General features: G+C 57.8%; 2 protein-coding genes across 5 annotated transcripts; both read right to left on the bottom strand.

Moving 5' to 3' along the window:
* Positions 1-48: 48 nt before the first annotated feature.
* On the bottom strand, positions 49-6384 carry SHISA8 (shisa family member 8). 2 transcript variants are annotated; one of them, XM_015861108.2, is made up of 4 exons: positions 5233-6383; positions 1364-1488; positions 1074-1220; positions 49-494 (listed from the first exon to the last, which is right to left on the bottom strand). In XM_015861108.2, the coding sequence occupies exons 1-4, from the start codon at positions 5760-5762 to the stop codon at positions 217-219; spliced, it is 1080 nt and encodes a 359-aa protein (XP_015716594.1). In that variant the 5' UTR covers positions 5763-6383; the 3' UTR covers positions 49-216. The 2 variants fall into 2 exon arrangements, with proteins under 2 accessions (XP_015716594.1, XP_015716601.1); XM_015861115.2 differs by lacking the exon at positions 1074-1220 and having other exon boundaries at positions 5233-6384.
* A 5775-nt stretch (positions 6385-12159) lies between these two features.
* Positions 12160-16928, bottom strand: TNFRSF13C (TNF receptor superfamily member 13C). Of its 3 annotated transcripts, none has more exons than XM_032444532.1 (3): positions 15321-16928; positions 14929-15123; positions 12160-14256 (listed from the first exon to the last, which is right to left on the bottom strand). In XM_032444532.1, the coding sequence occupies exons 1-3, from the start codon at positions 15448-15450 to the stop codon at positions 13943-13945; spliced, it is 639 nt and encodes a 212-aa protein (XP_032300423.1). In that variant the 5' UTR covers positions 15451-16928; the 3' UTR covers positions 12160-13942. The 3 variants fall into 3 exon arrangements, with proteins under 3 accessions (XP_032300423.1, XP_015716766.1, XP_015716756.1); XM_015861280.2 differs by having other exon boundaries at positions 14929-15126; positions 15321-16927; XM_015861270.2 differs by lacking the exon at positions 15321-16928 and having other exon boundaries at positions 14929-15285.
* Between the last annotated feature and the right edge of the window lie 209 nt (positions 16929-17137).

Below are 17137 nucleotides of genomic sequence, written 5' to 3'. Positions count from 1 at the left end.
ATGCCCTCCTCCTCTTCTCCGTCCTCATTGTGCAGCTACACGAGGCCATACACTTCCATGTGTTTATTAACAAGGGGGAAGCTGGGTGGTGGGGAAAGGGGCACACGCTGTGCAGCCAGGCTGCTGCTTAAGTCCATTGCCCATCCATGGAGTGAGCTGAGAACAGCCACAACTCGTTGCCTGTCCCATGGTGATGGCACCTCGCTGGTCCTGGTGTCAGACGGTGACCTCAGTCTTGCTATTGGTGGCCAGGTGCCGGTGGGACTGGCCATACAGCGGTGCCGTGGGCCCAGGCCGGCGTAGGGCCCGGGGGAGGCCTCCCTCCCAGCCCCCTGGGAAGGCAGAACCCCCTGGTGCTTTGGGGAGGCCCTTGGCCTTGGTGACCCCTGGTGGGGGGCAGCCCTCGGGCCCCTCAGTGGTTGGGAAGGGCAGAGTGCTGGTGGGGGCCACTTCTGGCCCCCCAAAACGCATGTAGAGGTCCTCAGGAATGCTCTCTGCAGGGACAGGGACACAGGTGTCACCCCCATGGGGCACCCCGTCCTCTGGCAGGGGGAGATTGGCTGGGAGATGGAGTTGGGGGGCTGGGGGGCATAGGGGGGCCTTCTGGGTGCTGACTGGCTGGGAAGGGCGTGGATCCTATCTGCCGATTGGTGAGGAGTGTAGAGAGGGATCCTGGGCATCGATTGGCTGAGCAGTGCAGAATGTCCATAGGGGGTCCTGCTGTCAGGTTGGGTGATGCTGCAGGTCTGGGCAGGAGTCTGCATGGTGATTGGCTGGGGAACACAGTGCATGCATGGAGAGGGGTTCTGGACACTGATTGGCTGGTCAGTGGGTCCATGGGGGATGCTGGGCACTGTTTGGCCAGACAGTTGGTCTACGGAGGGTGGATCTTGGGCACTAATTGACTGGGCAGTGGGTCGATGAGGGGAATTATGGGCACTGATTGGCTGGCAGTGGGCCCACAGGGGAGAACCTGGACACTAATTGGCTGGGCAGTGCTGGGGGTCCATGGGAGGATCCTGTTTACTGCCCCCTCCCTGCCATGCCCCTGTGCCCTCCCACTCCCCGCTCACCTCCAGCCGTGAGCGCAGTGTAGGCAGTGTAGCTGGGGGCTGGTGGGCTCAGGCTGCTGCCCAGAGGCGGATGCTTGCTGTGGCCGTGAGGCCGCCCCAGCGGGATGACACTGGTGTTGTCCACCGCGTTGTTCAGGGGCAACTTGTCTGGGGTCAGAGGTGAGGGCTCAGGGCAGTGCAGAGCCCTCTTACCTGGCTCTGCCTTTGTCCCCCATGGGCAGCAGCATGCCCAGCAGCACACTGGCACCTTGGAGAGGCTCTAAGAAGGGACTGGGGAACCTATGCCTTACCTGTGCTGTTCCTTGGGGGCCCTCGGGGCAGCCCTTCACTCAGTTGCACCTGCATGCTACCCATCAGGCCGTCAATGTGCTCGGAGGGGCCGTGGCCCGGCTGCTTCAGCAGATCTGTGAGCGTCCTGGGGAGGGGCACAGGAACACAGGGCCATCAGGCAGTGCCTACATCCCCCTTCCCATCCCATCCCAGGTGTCCCTATTTCCCCACACCACTAGCTCTGGGGAGAAGGGGCAGCCCCCTCACTGGAGCCATTTGGGAGCAGAGAAGGCCCCAGGGAAGCAATGAGGGAAGAGGGGCACCCCTCTGTAGCAAGGAGGCTGCGCCAGTGGCCTCTGGTGTTGCCATTCACTGCGTCCTCCCGGTAAGCGATAGCATTAAACATTAAACACCATTACGTAAGACACAGCACCCTGCCATTTACTATTCATGCCTGGGGATGCTGCAGCACTGCCGTGACACAGTAGCTATCCCACAGCAGGGCACACACAGCACTGTGGCCTTTAGGCCTGGTCCTGGGGTGGGACGCCGGGCTCCTGCCTTCGTCACAGTGAATGTTGGTGGGCTGCATTAGGCTGAGAGATGCCATCGGGTGGAGGGAGGTGGTCCTTCCACTCTCAGCACTTGGAGAGCTGTCTCCTGCAGATCTCCAACAGCCACCTGGGCACACTGCTGGGAGCAGACAGACCCGGAGCTCCCTGCCCACCTCAGCCCATCACCTGAGCCTCCATCAGCGCTGGACTTTGCACAGAGGTGTCTCTACCCCATAAACCATCTCCTCCTAAAGGTCCATCAGCCTCCTGCAGCCCAGCCCTCTCCCCACCAGCACTCCCAGCCCGTGGGGCTGTACCAGCGTGGCCCAGCAGCCTGGGGCTGATGCCAGGCAGCGTCCAGGGCCGGCAGCTCGCGGGGCTGTGGCTGTCACTGTGGGAGCTGCCGCGCTGTCAGCTGCTGCCTCCCCTGCATGTCCCCAGGGCCCAGCACTCACCCAGGCTTGTTTCACTGGGAGGTCCGATGCGATTTGACCTATTTCTTTTTTTCTTATTATTTTTTTCCCCCGCTTTTTTCCCTTGGGTCTATTTACCAAGCTCAAGCAGTGCTTTAGCTGAGACTTTTCCTCTCCAGATAAATCCATCAGTGTTCATTTCCACAAACCTGTCCCTGGCCCCAACTGTCCGGACAATAACAGTAAGAGCAGCTCCATCACCATCCACAAGCCTCAAGCACAAGAGGTGGCCCTGGAGGACTCCTTTCCTTATTGTCATTTTGGGGGACACTGACCCTATTCTGGGGGCTTGGGGAAGCTCAAGTCACACTGACTTAGCTCACCCAAAGGTCTGAGATGGCCTTCAAGTGCAGCTCAAGGTGGGGAATGTGGGGCACATCAGCTCATCTTCCTATCTGCAGAAAAGTACCGGTGAGTCCAGTGAGGTCTCCATCCAACACCATGGCCATGGGTGCTGGCCATGGTGCAGGGTGGCCCCTGGGTAACCTGGAAGACCTGACCAATGGACACAACCGGCAGCTCCAAAACCATCCCAGTGTGAGCTCCAGGAGTGAGCAGGGAGGAAAGTTCTGGAGCAGGGAGGAAGGTGAGAACATGGCAACATCTCCATCCCTTGAGCTGGAATGCCACTGGTGTCCCTGAGCCACAAAAAATAGAGGTGAGATCAGGGGACTGCACCATGGGGGCTTGTTTGGGTATCCCTGGAGATGGGGGCTGGGGTCATACCAGGAATACCAGCAGGGTTGGGACCCTAGAAAGCACAGAGAGACCCAGCCTGTTCCTTGGCTTTTCTGCAGAGCCCCCAGGCCCCTTTCCGTGGGCCTTCTGTAGGTCTGTATGAGGATGTCCCCATACGGTAGACACAAGCAGATCCCCCTGCCCTGAAAGGACCCCAACATCGGCAGCCTCAAGAAAAACATGGGCAGGTGTTCCTGACTCACAGAGCCTTGGGCACGCCGAGTGAGCACAGGGACGGTGCCAAGTGCTAGTTGAGTAGGAAGGAGCGAGCCTGGTGGAGCCGCCATACGGACCTGCAGAGGCATGGGGACACGGGGGGATGCAGTGCTTTAGGTGCCTGAACCTGATGTAGCTGTGTTCAGGGTGGACCACAAAGAATGTGAACAGCACCAGGAGTAGAGAAACAGTGGCAAAACGGATGGATGGGTGCATGAGCGGAAGGATGGATGGACGGGTGGAAGGATGGGTGGATGGGAACGGGAACCAGCGAGGTCATGCAACAGGGAGCTGGCCCGAGGCCACGCTGCAGCTCCTGAGGAGCAAATGAGAAGCTGCAACCTGCGGCATCAGGCGGGACGCGAGGTCGCAGTGCCCATGCGCGGGGAGAGGCAGATGGAGAGCTGGTGCCCAAATGAGATATCTCATACTGGGACAGAGGAGATGGTGGCACCTGGCTGGGACCTTCAGCCACAGATGCACAAGACCCCAGTGCGTGCCAGGACAGTGGCAGGCTCCTGGATTTGTCCCTAAGAGGCACCCAAGGGAAGCTCGCCTGCTCCCACTCCATATGGCGGTGTCCAAAAAAATCAGTAGCCTCGGGGAAAAAAGGATCTGCTGGGCAATGAGCCGCACGTTTCCCGTGCTGAAGCATGCTGACAGGAACCGGGGCACATCACTGGGAGGGGGGGCACAAAGCTGGGGGAGATGATAGAAAATTCCACAGCACTTGATGGAGTGAGAAGGGATGGGAATAGAGCCAGGGCTTGATGCCCCCAGGTAGGTCCCCATGCATGTCTCTGAGGTGGTGAATGCAACCAGAGCATCGTTACAGTGAAATGATTTCCTTGCCATGATAAATTCACGGAATAAAACAGCATAAAAGCCCAGGAAGATGTTTATGTGTGTGCACGTGTGCCAGTGGGGGGGGGACGACGACAAAGAGGGCAGCTCTGAGTCAGAGCCGCAGGGGTAGGGCTGGACCCGGGGGGGCAGTGGCTGCCGTCAGCTGCTGAGAAGTGTTAAACTCATTGAATGTGATCATCGGGGGAGAAGAGTGAAAGGGGGAAAAAAAGAAAGGAAAAAGAGGAAAAGAAACACCAACCTGAGTGGAGGAATGTAAGGCAAGGAAGGAGCAAGGGGACTGCAGCCACCAACCCTCCCTGTCCCTATCCTTCTCCCTGCCCCCATCTCTCCCCAACAGCTGTCCAAAACCATGATCTGGGGAAGACACAGGACAAGAATCGTTTGTCTGGAGCAGATGCTCACAGGAGTGAGGGGCTGGCAGCCAGGGGAGGCTGCCCCACATCCCTGTGGTGTCCCAGTGGTGTGCAGCTTGGGTCCCCTCCCTGGCAGTGACATCCACCAGGGTACAAGGCACACACACAGGCAAAAAGGTACTTCCAACAACAAGCGCTCTGCACACATCATCAGCTGCTGGGGATAGAGAGACAGTCTTGAGCCAGGGATGAAAGGGACAAGGGATGGAGGGGATGAGGGATGGAGGGGATGTCAGATGCAGGGGACAAGGAAAGGAGGGGATGAAGGATAGAGGGGATAAGGGATAGAGGGAATGAGGGACAGAAGCAGAAGGGATGAGAGACAGAGGGGATGAGGGATGGAAGGGACGAGAGACAGGGAGGATGAGGATGGGAACGGATGAAGGACGGGGAGGGGATTATGGATAGAGGGGATGAGAGACAGAGGAGATGAGGGACAGAGGGGTGGAGAGATGGGGAAGATGAGGGACAGAGGGAATGAGGGATGGGGAAGATGAGTGTCACATAGCTGCCACCGCCACCCCTCTGCATGCCAGGGTCTGGGGACTCTCTCTTCCCCTTGGGGGTGGGGTGACACTGGGGCTCACCCTGTGCATGGGACCAGGGGAGGTGGAAGGGACCCATTTACCTGGAGACAGTCATATCGGTTTGGGGGCCCTGCGCCTTCTCCAGGCCCAGCTTGGTGAAGATTCCCACCAGCACCATGATGGCCACCACGCCGCAGATGATGTAGACGATCATGTTGGTCTTGTCACGGGTGGGGCCCTCAGGGCTCTCATCCACGCGGGCTGGCGGCTGCCCCGTGTTCACCCAGTTGGGGGTGTCGTAGTTGGAGCAGCCGCTCTGGTCCAGGCGCCTGGCCTTGAACTGGCAGCAGAAGCGATACCCACAGGTCCCACAGCAGTACTGGTAGATGCCGGCGTTGCAGTTGAACGGAGGGTCCCACTGCCCCATCACGTCGTAATACCCGCGGCAACGGTCCCCTCCTGGGGTGGGCTCAGTAGGTGCGGGGGCTGTGTCCTCCACCGCCGGTGCCCGGCTGCTGTTACCGCCGTCCCCGGTGCCGGGCTCGGCACCCCAGCTCCGCTCTAGCAGCACCAGGCAGCAGATGCCTACCACGTAGCTCCGCTCCATCCGCCCGCGGCTCCGGGGGGCCATGGCCTCCCCCAAAGAACCGAGCACTGCTCCACTGGAGGACTCCCCCCTCTTCGTCCGTGCACAGTGGGGAGGGTTACAGCCGCTTGCCTGCCCGGAGAGGGCCCCCCCGGAGCAGCCCCATGGCCGGGGAGGGGGGGAGCCCTGAGGAGGGGATGCAAAAGGGGAGAAAAAAAGGGAAATAAATTAAAAAGTGAGGGAAAAAAAAAGTGCACCTCCGTCTCTGCTCCCCCAGAAGCAGCCGATGGGGTTTTGAGGTGCGGGATGCAGAGGTTCGGGAGTTCGGGGATTCAGGGGTTCGGGGTTCGGGGCTCAGGGCTGAGGCAGAGCCCCCGGCCGGGGCGGGGATGCGGGCAGCAGTCCGGAACAGCGGTGACCCTCGGTCGCCCCATCCCCGCCGCGCTGCCGGCACCGAGAGAGGGAGGGAAGAAAGGGAGAAGAAAAGAAAAAATAAGAGCGAAGGAGCGAAAACCCCTCGGCGCCAGGAAGGGAGGGAGGGAGGAGGGAGGCAGCGAGGCACGGCTCGGCGGGGAAACCGGAGAAGCTCCTGCAGCAGCGCTTCGTAGCCCGCTCGCCCGCCCCGCCGGGCGGCACCGAGCCGGCCCGCCCCGTCTAGTGGGGACCGCCCCGCGCCCCTCCCGCGCCGCGCAGCGCCTGAACCCCCCGGGGGGACGAGGGGAGCGGGGCCGCGGGGAGAGCCGCACCGCCGGGGAAGGGCGGAGCCGCGGTGCCGGCCCCTGCGAGCATCCCCGTGGGGGCTGCGGCCCGAAATCACGGTGGTTGGGGCCCCATCGGGCTCCTCGTCCGAGGGGCGTCAATACGCAGAGCCATGGCACGGCGTCCTCGATGTCACCTCTTGGACTTGGGCAAATGATTGGGATGGCAGCGCCGTTCCCAGCCCTACGCACGCAGATGGGTACTATTCCCCCGCCTGCGCTCGGTGCCGTGGCTGGGAATGGGCTGCGGGGAACCGCGCCGCGCAGTGCCCTATATACGCTGCGGGAGCATATGTGCGTTTGCCATTAAAATGATAATTGCAAACATTCTGAAGTTGAGATGTGCAAACTCCCCGCTTCCCAACGGTGTCGGGTTCAAACTCAACCAGTTTCTTGAGGGATCGGGAGGGAATTGGTTCAAAGAGAGAGCTTTCTTTTTTTTTTTTTTTTTTTAAAAAAAAAAAAAAAAAAAAAAAAAAAAAAAAAAAAAAAAAAAAAAAAAAAAAAAAAAAAAGAAAGAAAAAACACACAAAAAAAGCCCAGAAAAGACATGCATACAGCGTGCACTACATTAGGGAGTCAGCATTTAGGACTACGCCTGTCTGCATCATGGGGGGGGCACAGACCCCATATGCCCCCCTGGTGTTGACCCCACAGATCCTCCAGGGGCCACCCCAGCATCCTCACACAGAGCGACTTTCCTGCACTGGGGATGCAGGAGGGCAGCAGAGCAATCCCATCCGCCTGCGCTCACTGGGCTCAGGTTGGAGCCATATGGCCATGAACAGCGTGTGGTGTGCCGGCTCCGTGGCAGACCGGCAGAGCTCCGCAGGCACCGCAGCCGTGCCAGGGCAGTGTGGGGAGATGCCTGTGTGCAGCCCTGTCTGATCTCCTCCAGTGCTGTGCTCAGTTCTGGGCCCCTCACTGCCAGAAAGACATGGAGGCCCTGGAGCGTGTCCAGAGAAGGGCAGTGGAGCTGTGAGGGGTCTGGAGCACAAGTGTGATGGGGAGCAGCTGAGGGAAATGGGGTTGGTCAGTCTGGAGGAGAATTCAGGGGAGACCTTATTGTTCTCTACAATGACCTGAAGGGAGGCTGCGGTGAGGTGGGGGTTGGCCTCTGCTCCCAGGTTACAGCAATGGGACAAGAGCCTCAAGTTGTGCCAGGGAATTTCAGGTTGGATATTAGGAAAAACTTCTTAGAAGGAGCGGTGCTGTGGTGGCACAGGCTGCCCAGGGAGGTGGTGCAGTCACCGTCCCTGGAGGTGTTCCAGAACCGCGTGGATGTGGCACTGAGGGACGTGGTCAGTGGGCATGGTGGGGATGGGCTGGTGTTTGGACTGGGTGATCTTAGAGGTTTTTTCCTACCTTTTCTACCTCCAACCCTTAGCCAGCTACTTGCTGGCCTTTGGTAACCCCATGTGGCAAGTCAGCTCTGCCCTGAAGCACTGCTTTGCTCCACGAGGTCTGGAGAATTAGCAACACCTGAACAGCCCTTCCACCATCTTCCACATCAGGAGATATTTCCTGCTGCTTCCCCTCGGGGCACGATGCCATGGCCCTGCTCCCTGCCCGCTTCCTGCCCTCCCAGTGGGATGAACATCCCCACCAGGCTGCCACCGTGTCAGTGTCACCAGTTCATGGTGACGTCTTCCCACATCCCTGAAGTATTACTGCCATTTTGGGGTCACTGATGTCAAACGCTGTCGTGCCTTGTTGCGCTCATGCTGGCAACAGATGTGAACCCGTGGGCTCTCCCTGCCCACCTGGCTTGATCCCACAGTGTCCCTCTGGTCCAGTGTGTATGTGGCAGTCCCGCTCCCTCAACATGTGTCACCCCTCTTCCCCTGCTGGACTTTAATGAGATGTTAATTGGGGCTGACGCTGCACAAGCGGGGCAGAGCTCTCCTGGCTCCGCGGGGCTGCTGCGGGTGCCTGTGCTCCCAGACAGGCCGGGGCTGCAGCAGCTTTATTCCCTCTTGACCCATTTAAAGCAAGTATCGGTGACTAAGGGAGCTGGCAGTGGGATAAAAATACCTCCCACATGTTCCCTGCGAGGCCAGTGACGGAAATAGGGGTGCCGTCACCTCTCCTGGGACTGGGGGGGTCACCCACTGTTTCACAGTCCCAAAGGACTGATGCTATGTGTGCTGCATATCACTCCGGGCTTCCCGCAGCACCAAGACCACAGGTGTGGGGTTTGAGCCCCACGTCCTGCAGAGCAGACACCCAATGCTGCTGTCCCTGCAGGACCCCATGCATCCACCTGCGCGGTCCTGCTGCTCTCCAGGTGGAATCCCACAGCATCCGAACTATCGACTGCGCTGCCCAGAGCGGCAGCCCTGCTTCCTACATCTGCGATTCCAGCTCTGGCTGTATTTTCATCATTCTAATAATAAGCGCGAATATAGTAGGGATGAATCATGAGCTGCGGGTTTTGCCCCTCCTTCCCCCTAAATCCATCCTGGGGGAGTGGGGTGGTGGGGGCTGGGACACGGTGGGGACACAGCCCCATGTCAGTGCCACCTCGTGGTTGTGAGCCCTCCTGCTCCCCTCCCCTGCACTGCTGTGATGTGCCAAAGCGCCATCCAAACCCCAGGGCACTCCCGGAGCATCCCCAGAGCACTGCTGGTCCGCAGCCACCTGTCCCCATTCACACCCCGAGGGTTTTTGCACCTCTCCACCCTGAGTGCTCCTGGTCAACAGCACCCGAACCCCGGGTCACTGCGGGGTTTGCCTGCCGGGAGCCGCTCTCTTTGTTGCAAGGACCTTTAGAAAATGTTAATGCTTTCTTTTCACTGGAAAGCTCTCTGGATGATCTGCCAGAACAGATTTCACACGCTTCTCCTAAAATTATGCCCTTTGCTTTCCCAGCACTTGAGAAGAAGCATAGCCTGCCGTGCTGGCAGCGAGCGGAGAATGGCTGCATGGGGCCACATGTTAGCGGGGTGAGGGCCGAGCTCACGGGTGGGCTTCCTGCAGCCCCCCACCTGCACACAGCCCCCGGAGCCCACTGCATCCCCCTGCATCCTCAAAAATCTCCCTGCATGCTGTCACCCCCAGCATCCCATCGCATCCTCTCTATACCCCTTGCATCTCAGCATCCCCTGTATCCCCCCACATCTCATCATGTCCTCCTGCAGCCCTGCATCCCATTGCATCCTCTCAATATTCCCTACATCCCTGCTCCCCCAGGACCTCACCACATCTTCTCTATATACCCTGCATCCCTCTGCATCTGCACATCTCCTCACATCCCCCTGTATCCTTGCATCTCCAGCATTCCCTGTATCCCATCACGCTTTCCTGCACTGCCCCACATTCCCAGTGTCCCCCTATATCCCGCTGCATCCCCTGCGTCTCACCACATCCCCCTACATCCCCCTGTATCTCCCCATGCTCATAGTTTCCCCTATCTGTGGCAAACCTATGGGGACCTCCAGTTCAGGACCCCCACCCCTATCAAGGCTGGGGCTGATTTCTGCTGCTCCCCAAGTGCATGTTACAATCACCCCCACCTGTCAATGGGAGAGCTCAGGGTTTGCCCTTCCCCGTGTACTCATTTAGGGAAATGTAGTGGGGGGATGCAGCCCTGGCCCTTCCTCCCCACCACCCCTCCCCGCAATCAGCAGCAACTCATGAGCATCACTACGGCTGTAGCTGGAGCTGATTATGTACATCTTAAGTGACTCATTGGGGAATTTTTATTATTTTATTTTTAATAACTGGCAGTGTCACTACGGGGCATGAAGTTTGCTTGGTTGAGTTTGTTTCAGCCGAGATAAATAATTGAAGAGCTGGAGTGCAAATAAGGAGTGCTCCTGGGGAGATGCCGTGGGGCACACCTCACCCTGCCCACCCCACATGCCACTCCTGCCCCTCTGTGCCCACATTGCCCGCAGCTGGGATATGCCATTGCTGTGGCCTTCAGCATCACATCTGTTGGCACTGATGGTGGCGGTGGCTGCACTGAAACCCTCTGGGGAGCAGGAAGGGACGGAGGAAACTCCAGAAAAAATCCCATGCACTCATCCCTGACCGCAGGTGGCCCCTGCTTGTAAATAGGGCTGAGAGCATTGGGCTCAGCCACAGCCCCGGGGTTTTTCCCCGGGGTCCCCCAGCCCCACTCTCCCCCTCCCAGTGCCGCCGCCACCATCGATCTGGGCCCAGAATAGCTGCTGCCAGCAGCCGGCCGACGCCGCAGTGCTGCTGGAAGGACACGGCCGGTGCCCCCCTCCTTGCCCTGCGGCCCCCGTGGAGATGGAGGAGAAAGGGGAAATGGAGTAAGGAGGGTGGGAGAGGGAGGAACAGCCTCAGAACAGGAGGTGTTGCTGGCACTGAGTGTGCTGCCTTGGAGCTGGTGCCTTCAGGGGGGCTGGTGGAACCAAATCCACTTCCAATCCACTCCACTTCTGCTCCACTTCCATTTCAACTTCCATTTCCATTCCATTTCCTTTCCACTTCCCCTTCGACTCCATTTCCATTTCCTCTCCATTTTCACTCAGTTTTCCATTTCTATTTTCTTCCAGTTTCCCATTCCTCCTCCATTCCTATTTCCTCTCTATTCCCCATTCCTGTTTCCATTGCATTCCTATTTCATCTAAATTCCCATTCCCGTTTCCATCCCATTGACATCTCCTTCCCATTTTCTTTCCCATTTCTTTTCAGTTCCCCATCCCCATCCCATCCCCATTCTTATCTCATCCCATCCCAACCCATCCTCATTGCCACCCCCATTTCCCTATTCACTCTCACAGACCCCCTGGGGCTGCAGCATCCCTTTTCCACCCCCTGCTTCCCACCCCCATGCCATGTGGCCCCATGGCAGCCCCTCCACCTGCCCCAAGGAGCCCAGCTCTGTGTGCATTGCTTTCATCCAACCCGAGGTGGCTTTTCTCGGGGCCAGAGGGGGGATTTCCTCCTGAATGTGCTGCTTCAGTTTAGATGCCCACAGCCCATCCGTGTCTCCCCAGGTGTCACTGGGGCAGGTGGCACCCCAAGGGGAGCCCCCAAAACCAGCACAGGTACTGCATTCAGCATCTTCCAGTGTGCCCCTTCAGAAGATGTGTGGGACCAGAATGATCCTGACACTAAGAAAAGGAAATGGAGGCTGACTGGAGTGGAGTGGTTTTTGATGTGTGTTTTTGTGTTGGCATTTTTTTCCTTAAGTGCGAACACCATCTGGCTCCTAAACTCCGTCAGCGCTTCCAGTCCCCAGGCAGCTTCGCTCTCCCTAATGACTGTCATTACACAGTAGTAGTGACTATGGACTACGGAAGCTGATGAGCAGCACAGGGAAGGCTGTGTCCCCAGACAGACTGTGCACGGAGCTGGGCAGCGTTCCTTCCTCAGCCACTTTGGAGAAGAGACAAAATTGGATGGGGGCCTTTTCCAGTTTGGTGGGTAGGGGGAGCAATCCTTCTCCAACAGAGGTGCAGAGCTCTTGGGTTGGGTGAGGACACTGTGGTGTCCCCAATAGGTGCAGCTGCACCCATAGGTCAACAAGCAGCAGACAAGTCCCCCTCACAGCCTGACTGTGTTTTCCCCCTTTTTGCCCGTAGAATTTAAGAATCAAGACTGGAAAAGACCTCTAACATCACCTAATCTTATTGTCAGCCCATCCCCATCATGCCCACAAACCACGTCCCTCAGTGCCACATCCACACAGTTCTGGAACACCTCCAGGGACAGTGACTTCACCACTTCCCTGGGCAGCCCATGCCAGCCCTTCACCATGGCATCCTGCAAAGCAGAAACACCTGAAGAAATAAGAGCCATAGCCCTCACCTGAGCAGAAAGTGGGATTTTTTCTTCCAGCGGGGTTATTACAGGAGTTTATTTTCTGGTGTGGGGTCTGCACCACACCCACATGTCACAGCCATAGAAGGTGAGATGCAGCAGCATTGGTAGCTTCACCTCCCAGCCCCGCTGTCCATGAAGCAGGTTGTCCTGCCTCCCAGTGGTTCTTCTATTACAACCAGGGAATTGGTGGAGTCAACGTCCCCAGAGGTGTTCTGAATGTCCCCAGGGCTGGTCTTGATGTCAAAGCACTTCCACCTGATAAGATGTGCAGAGACGGCATCTCCAGCAATGGGGACACATCGTGTCTTGAGCTGAGTTAGGCGCTATCTGGAGCAAGGCGAAAGAGGAAGTGTGGTGATGAACATAGGCTCCTATGTCCAAATGGTTCACTGTTGAAGAGAAGGCAGCAAAGCCAGCTTGGCATCCATGGCAAGGGGAGGAAGGAGGCATCACCCTCTAACAGGACTGCGTGGTCCTGCAGAGGCAACGCCACCAGACGCAATGTCACTGGTCAATCTTACGACAAACCTTGGACCTCCATGGCTATTGAGTAAACATTGCAGGGTCCTCCATCTTCTGAAGGCCATGATAGGGATGAGAACACTAGCTGGGGGGTGGCGCTGACATTGGTGGTGGTGACATAGGAAGCCAGAATAAGTGGTGGATGAGGAGCAGAGCTGGGATATCAGGAGGGAGCACAATCTTCACTAATGGCTTCATTCCCAAAGCTTCCTGTACAGGTGAGCCATCAGCTTGTGGGTGAGCATGGCCATCAAGCTGCCTTGGACTGGCGCTGCTGGTCAATTCTCACGCACAGCAACTCCCTGAAGCCACACACATAAATTAAGTCATCCCTCCCACGCTCGGCATCACTCCCTGCCTGGTTGTGTGCAGCACGGGTACATCCATCACTGTGAGTCCTGTCACCACAAGTGACATGCAGTATTTTTGCAGCCACCGTGAGCTGAAGCGATGGTTGTCTGGGGCCATCATGACAAGCTCCTGCAGCCAGTGCTCCTCCCGACCAGCAGACTCCATTGCCTGCCTCTGGTTCTCACTGACTTCAGTTACCGTAGCTCAGAGCAAAGACAGATTTCCCCGATTCTTTCTCTTGCTTCCTGCTCAAAAAGGCAAATTGTTTTCCATTCCCTGGGCATTCAAGATACAGAGGGAGTTCCCATGGCTGTCCATGGGTGCCTGCAACCAAACAACAATGCCCAAAGGGAGCAGGGAAGTGGATGTCACAGCATGCAGGGGACAGGAGAAGCAGGACTGTGCACAGAGCAGATGCTGGATGAGCTTTTCTCCATGAGGCCCCAAGCCGTTGGTCAGTAGCAATAATTGAACTAATGGTGATGGGGTTTGATCCTAAAGGAACTCCCTGCTTCTCCTCTTGCTGGTCTTCCAGCCCCATGTCCCTAAAAGTGCCCTATTCAGCAGCAGACCCATCTGGAATCCCCAGTTCCATAGCTCAGCAGCTACCGGTAACGCAGCATGAATCCTAGGGTTTCCTCCAGTAACTGCAGGTGTGGCTGGGACTCCACAAAAATGGGGAAACATAAAATGTAAAATCCGTTTCTGATGCAGCTCATGTCCATGCAATGCTTTACCCGCTAGGGAAGGGCTCTGGCTGCCTGTAGGGAGAGCCCCAGCTCCGTTTCCTGGCCATCACAGTCTTTCTTCACCCACACACTCCTGGGTGGTTTTGGTGGTGACCAAGGCAGTGGCTCCTAGCTCGGTGGCTGGCAGCGGGAAGCTGTGGCCGTGCTCCTTATGGTGGGGCCAGGTTGTGGCCAGAAGCACCACGTCACCCTTGGTATCACCCTGGCAGCATGGCCGCCGCTTCGCTCCATCCCTTCTGGGTGTCCTCAGACCTCCGTTGCGGTGTGGGCAGGGGATTTGTGCTGGGTCAGCACTACCCTCTGTAGTACTGACATCCAAGCAGCTGGAGCTGGGCAGGAGGCCGGCATCACCCAGGTTTTCTGAGAGAGGGTGAGAAATGGGGTCAGGGGCTGTGAAGCAAATCCTGAGACACGGGATCTCCCCACCACAATGCTTTGTAGCACATTTTTTCCCCGAAAGTGTAATCGGGGAAGATCAGCCATGCACTTGTGCCTCGAGCCTCCCGTGAGCCCGTGCTAGCAGCAAGCACCCGGCATGATCGCTTCCCACTTAAAAATAGACTTGTTTACAAGCAGCAATGGCCACGTGCCTCCCCACACTTGCTGTCATGGGATTTCTCCCTCTTTTGTTTTCAGTACTGTTCCTGGGGGTCCCCGGTGGGCACAGTGACTTCACCTCCTGGAAATGCCCTGGGGGGAGAGGCACAACTCTACCTCTTGCCCCAACAATGGTGTCTTTGGGGATGACCCCATAAGATGCTTGGTGCTCTGTGTCCTACTGATAAGGGCTGGCTCTGACACTGTCACCTCTTCGGGGTGGCAGTGGCACGCAAGTGTCAGAGGGTGCTGGGAACACTGTGTGGGGTGCTCAGCATGGTATCCCAATTCATATGACTCCCACCGCATATCAAGTTCTTTTCACATTGCCCTGTGCCTAATGGAGAGAGAGGTGATCTCTGGGGCACCCCAAGGAAGATGTAGAAAATCTGAGCTTCACCAAGAAGCCAACAAGGTGAGCACAAAGTCTCCTACCTTCAACCTCCCGCTCTGTCTTCCTCCTCTTCCTCCTCTGCTTCCCCAACTTGCAGGCAAGGAAGCCCCAGAGAGCTGCCAGGGCCAGGAGGAGCCCCACCAGCGCAGGGACCCCGAAGATCAGGAGGCTGCTGGGCAGGTCCGTGGAGGGGACAGTGGGCAGTGTGTCTGAGCTGGGCACTCCAGGGGCGGGTTCTGCTGTGGTGCAAAATGCCAGCAGGGTCAGAAGGGGCAAAACGGCATAACCAAGGTCTCCCAGCACTGGGGCTGCAGTGATGGAGCTCCATCCCATCTCCATCGCCACTCCCACCACAACCCACAGAAGTTCTCCTCCAAGCCCACCCCACAGCATCCTCTGGCCCCCTTCACCACCCAGCCCTGTCCGCACTTACTTGTGTTGTCCCCAAACAGCTCAGAGCACATCACGCAGGACCTAGTGAGGGGGTCGAAGCACTGGGAGGAGAGGCAGGAGGCACCACCGTCTGCTTTTCCCGGAGAGGCCATGGCCGAGCGCTCCTGCATGGCTCGGCGCAGAGCGGCCGCCCGAGTGTGAAATCGCAGAGCCCTGGGGCGGGTGGCAGAGGGAGATGCAGTCTGTCGAGCTGCCTCAGCTCCCCTGGGGCTCCGGGTGCTGCACTTCCCCCGGGGCGGATCTTCGCCCAGGAGGAGGAAGCCAACAACGCACCCACTGACAGCCCCTCTGCTCAAAAACGTGATGCTAAAATGTGTCCCACCCAGGCCCGCCTGGCTCACCTCCCCAGCTGACGTCACCCCCAGCCCCTGAGTGTCCAAGATCTACCCCAGCCTTCACCATCAGGATATTTGCTGGCATCCCCTTGCAGAAGCCCCATGGCGGGCCGTATATCCACATAGGCTGTGGGACAGAAATCACAGGGCCGGGTGCTCTGCTTCACTCCAAGACCGACACAAAAGGGCTGAACCTGCCTGCTACACCCTTCATTTTGCAGCTTAGGCCCTTGGCAAGGAGTGTTGAAGCCCCTTAGTGCCATGTCTCCTATTCTTCAGGGGTTTGGAGCTGTCTCTGCTCATAGTAACTGGGAACAAGTCTGGCCCCACTACCCTCAGAGGGGACTAAATGCACCATGAAAGGCCTCAAGGCCTCGTCGTGAGCAAGAGAATCCCTGCCACTGGCATCCATATGTCAAATCCTGGTGTTTGAAACCTGAAGTATGTAAGGGTTGGATTTCTGCTTTACAGGTGGCTCTTCTCCATCACAGAATATTTTAGGTCAGAAGTGACTTCAGAGCCCACCCAGTCTTATCCCATGCTGTGGGCAGGGCTGCCACCCCCCAGCTCAGGCTGCCCAGGGCGCCAACCAACCTGGCCTTGTACCTACAGGGATGGGGCACCCACAGCAATTTGGGCAGCCTGTGCTACTGAGGCAGTAGCAGTGCCCACTCAGTGAAAATTCTTCCCTCAACGCCTAAACTGAACAAGCATGGTGTCCCTTTCTCCTTCATCCCACAGGAAGGACCCAGCCACTGCTGGTCCCCCTGCTGAAGCAGGCCTGCCTGTTGCCTACCGCAGCCCACGGGCTCCTCCCAGCACAGCCTCTTCCTCCCCGGCCAGGTTGGCTGGGTGAGTGAAAGTTGTGACCAAAACTGTTTGCTGCCCACCAGCTCCACACCCAAGGTGATTTTTCACTTCCCCTTCCACCTCAGAGCCCAGCGGCCGCTTGCTGCCCATGCCCAGTGCCCTCATGGCTCCGCTCTCCCCCATAGCAGCACCAGCCCCGGCCTGGTGACTCAGTTCTTCCACTTCTGCCTGACTCAAACACAAACTCCCCGAGCACACCCTGCACTTCTCTCTCTCTTGCTTCAGGGCCCAGTGGTGAACTCAGCACCCTCTGCATTGCCTCAGGTACCCGTAGGTGCTGCTTCTCCACCCAGCCAACAGCTTTGTGCCTGCTGCCAGCTGTTTTCTCCTATAGAGTCACAGAGTCGTTTGAGTTGGGAGGGACTCTTAAAGGCCCCCCCTGCAATGAACAGGGACACTTACAGCTCGATCAGGGTGCTCAGAGCCTCTCCAGCTGACCTTGGATGTCTGTAAGGGTTAGGAATCCACCACCTCTCTGTGCAACCTGTGCCAGTGCCTCACTCTCCTTATGTAGTAAAAAGTGTTTTCCTTATATCCCCAATCTATATCTCCCTATCCCCCATCTTCTGCCCCTCTCCTGTCACCCACCACT

The sequence above is a fragment of the Coturnix japonica genome, chromosome 1, assembly GCF_001577835.2.
Source record: "Coturnix japonica isolate 7356 chromosome 1, Coturnix japonica 2.1, whole genome shotgun sequence".
Classification (NCBI taxonomy): Eukaryota; Metazoa; Chordata; class Aves; order Galliformes; family Phasianidae; genus Coturnix; species Coturnix japonica.
This window is presented reverse-complemented; position numbering and strand designations above follow the sequence as displayed.

Coding starts and splice junctions, on each gene's coding strand:
- TNFRSF13C (XM_015861270.2), bottom strand. CDS start 15,280: ATGCTGTGGGGTGGGCTTGGAGGAGAACTTCTGTGGGTTGTGGTGGGA. Junction 14,257..14,928: donor GACAGAGCGGGAGGTTGAAG/GTAGGAGACTTT, acceptor ACCCTCTCTCAG/AAAACCTGGGTGATGCCGGC.
- SHISA8 (XM_015861108.2), bottom strand. CDS start 5,762: ATGGCCCCCCGGAGCCGCGGGCGGATGGAGCGGAGCTACGTGGTAGGC. Junction 1,221..1,363: donor GCCCCCAAGGAACAGCACAG/GTAAGGCATAGG, acceptor CTCTGACCCCAG/ACAAGTTGCCCCTGAACAAC. Junction 495..1,073: donor CACTGCGCTCACGGCTGGAG/GTGAGCGGGGAG, acceptor CTGTCCCTGCAG/AGAGCATTCCTGAGGACCTC.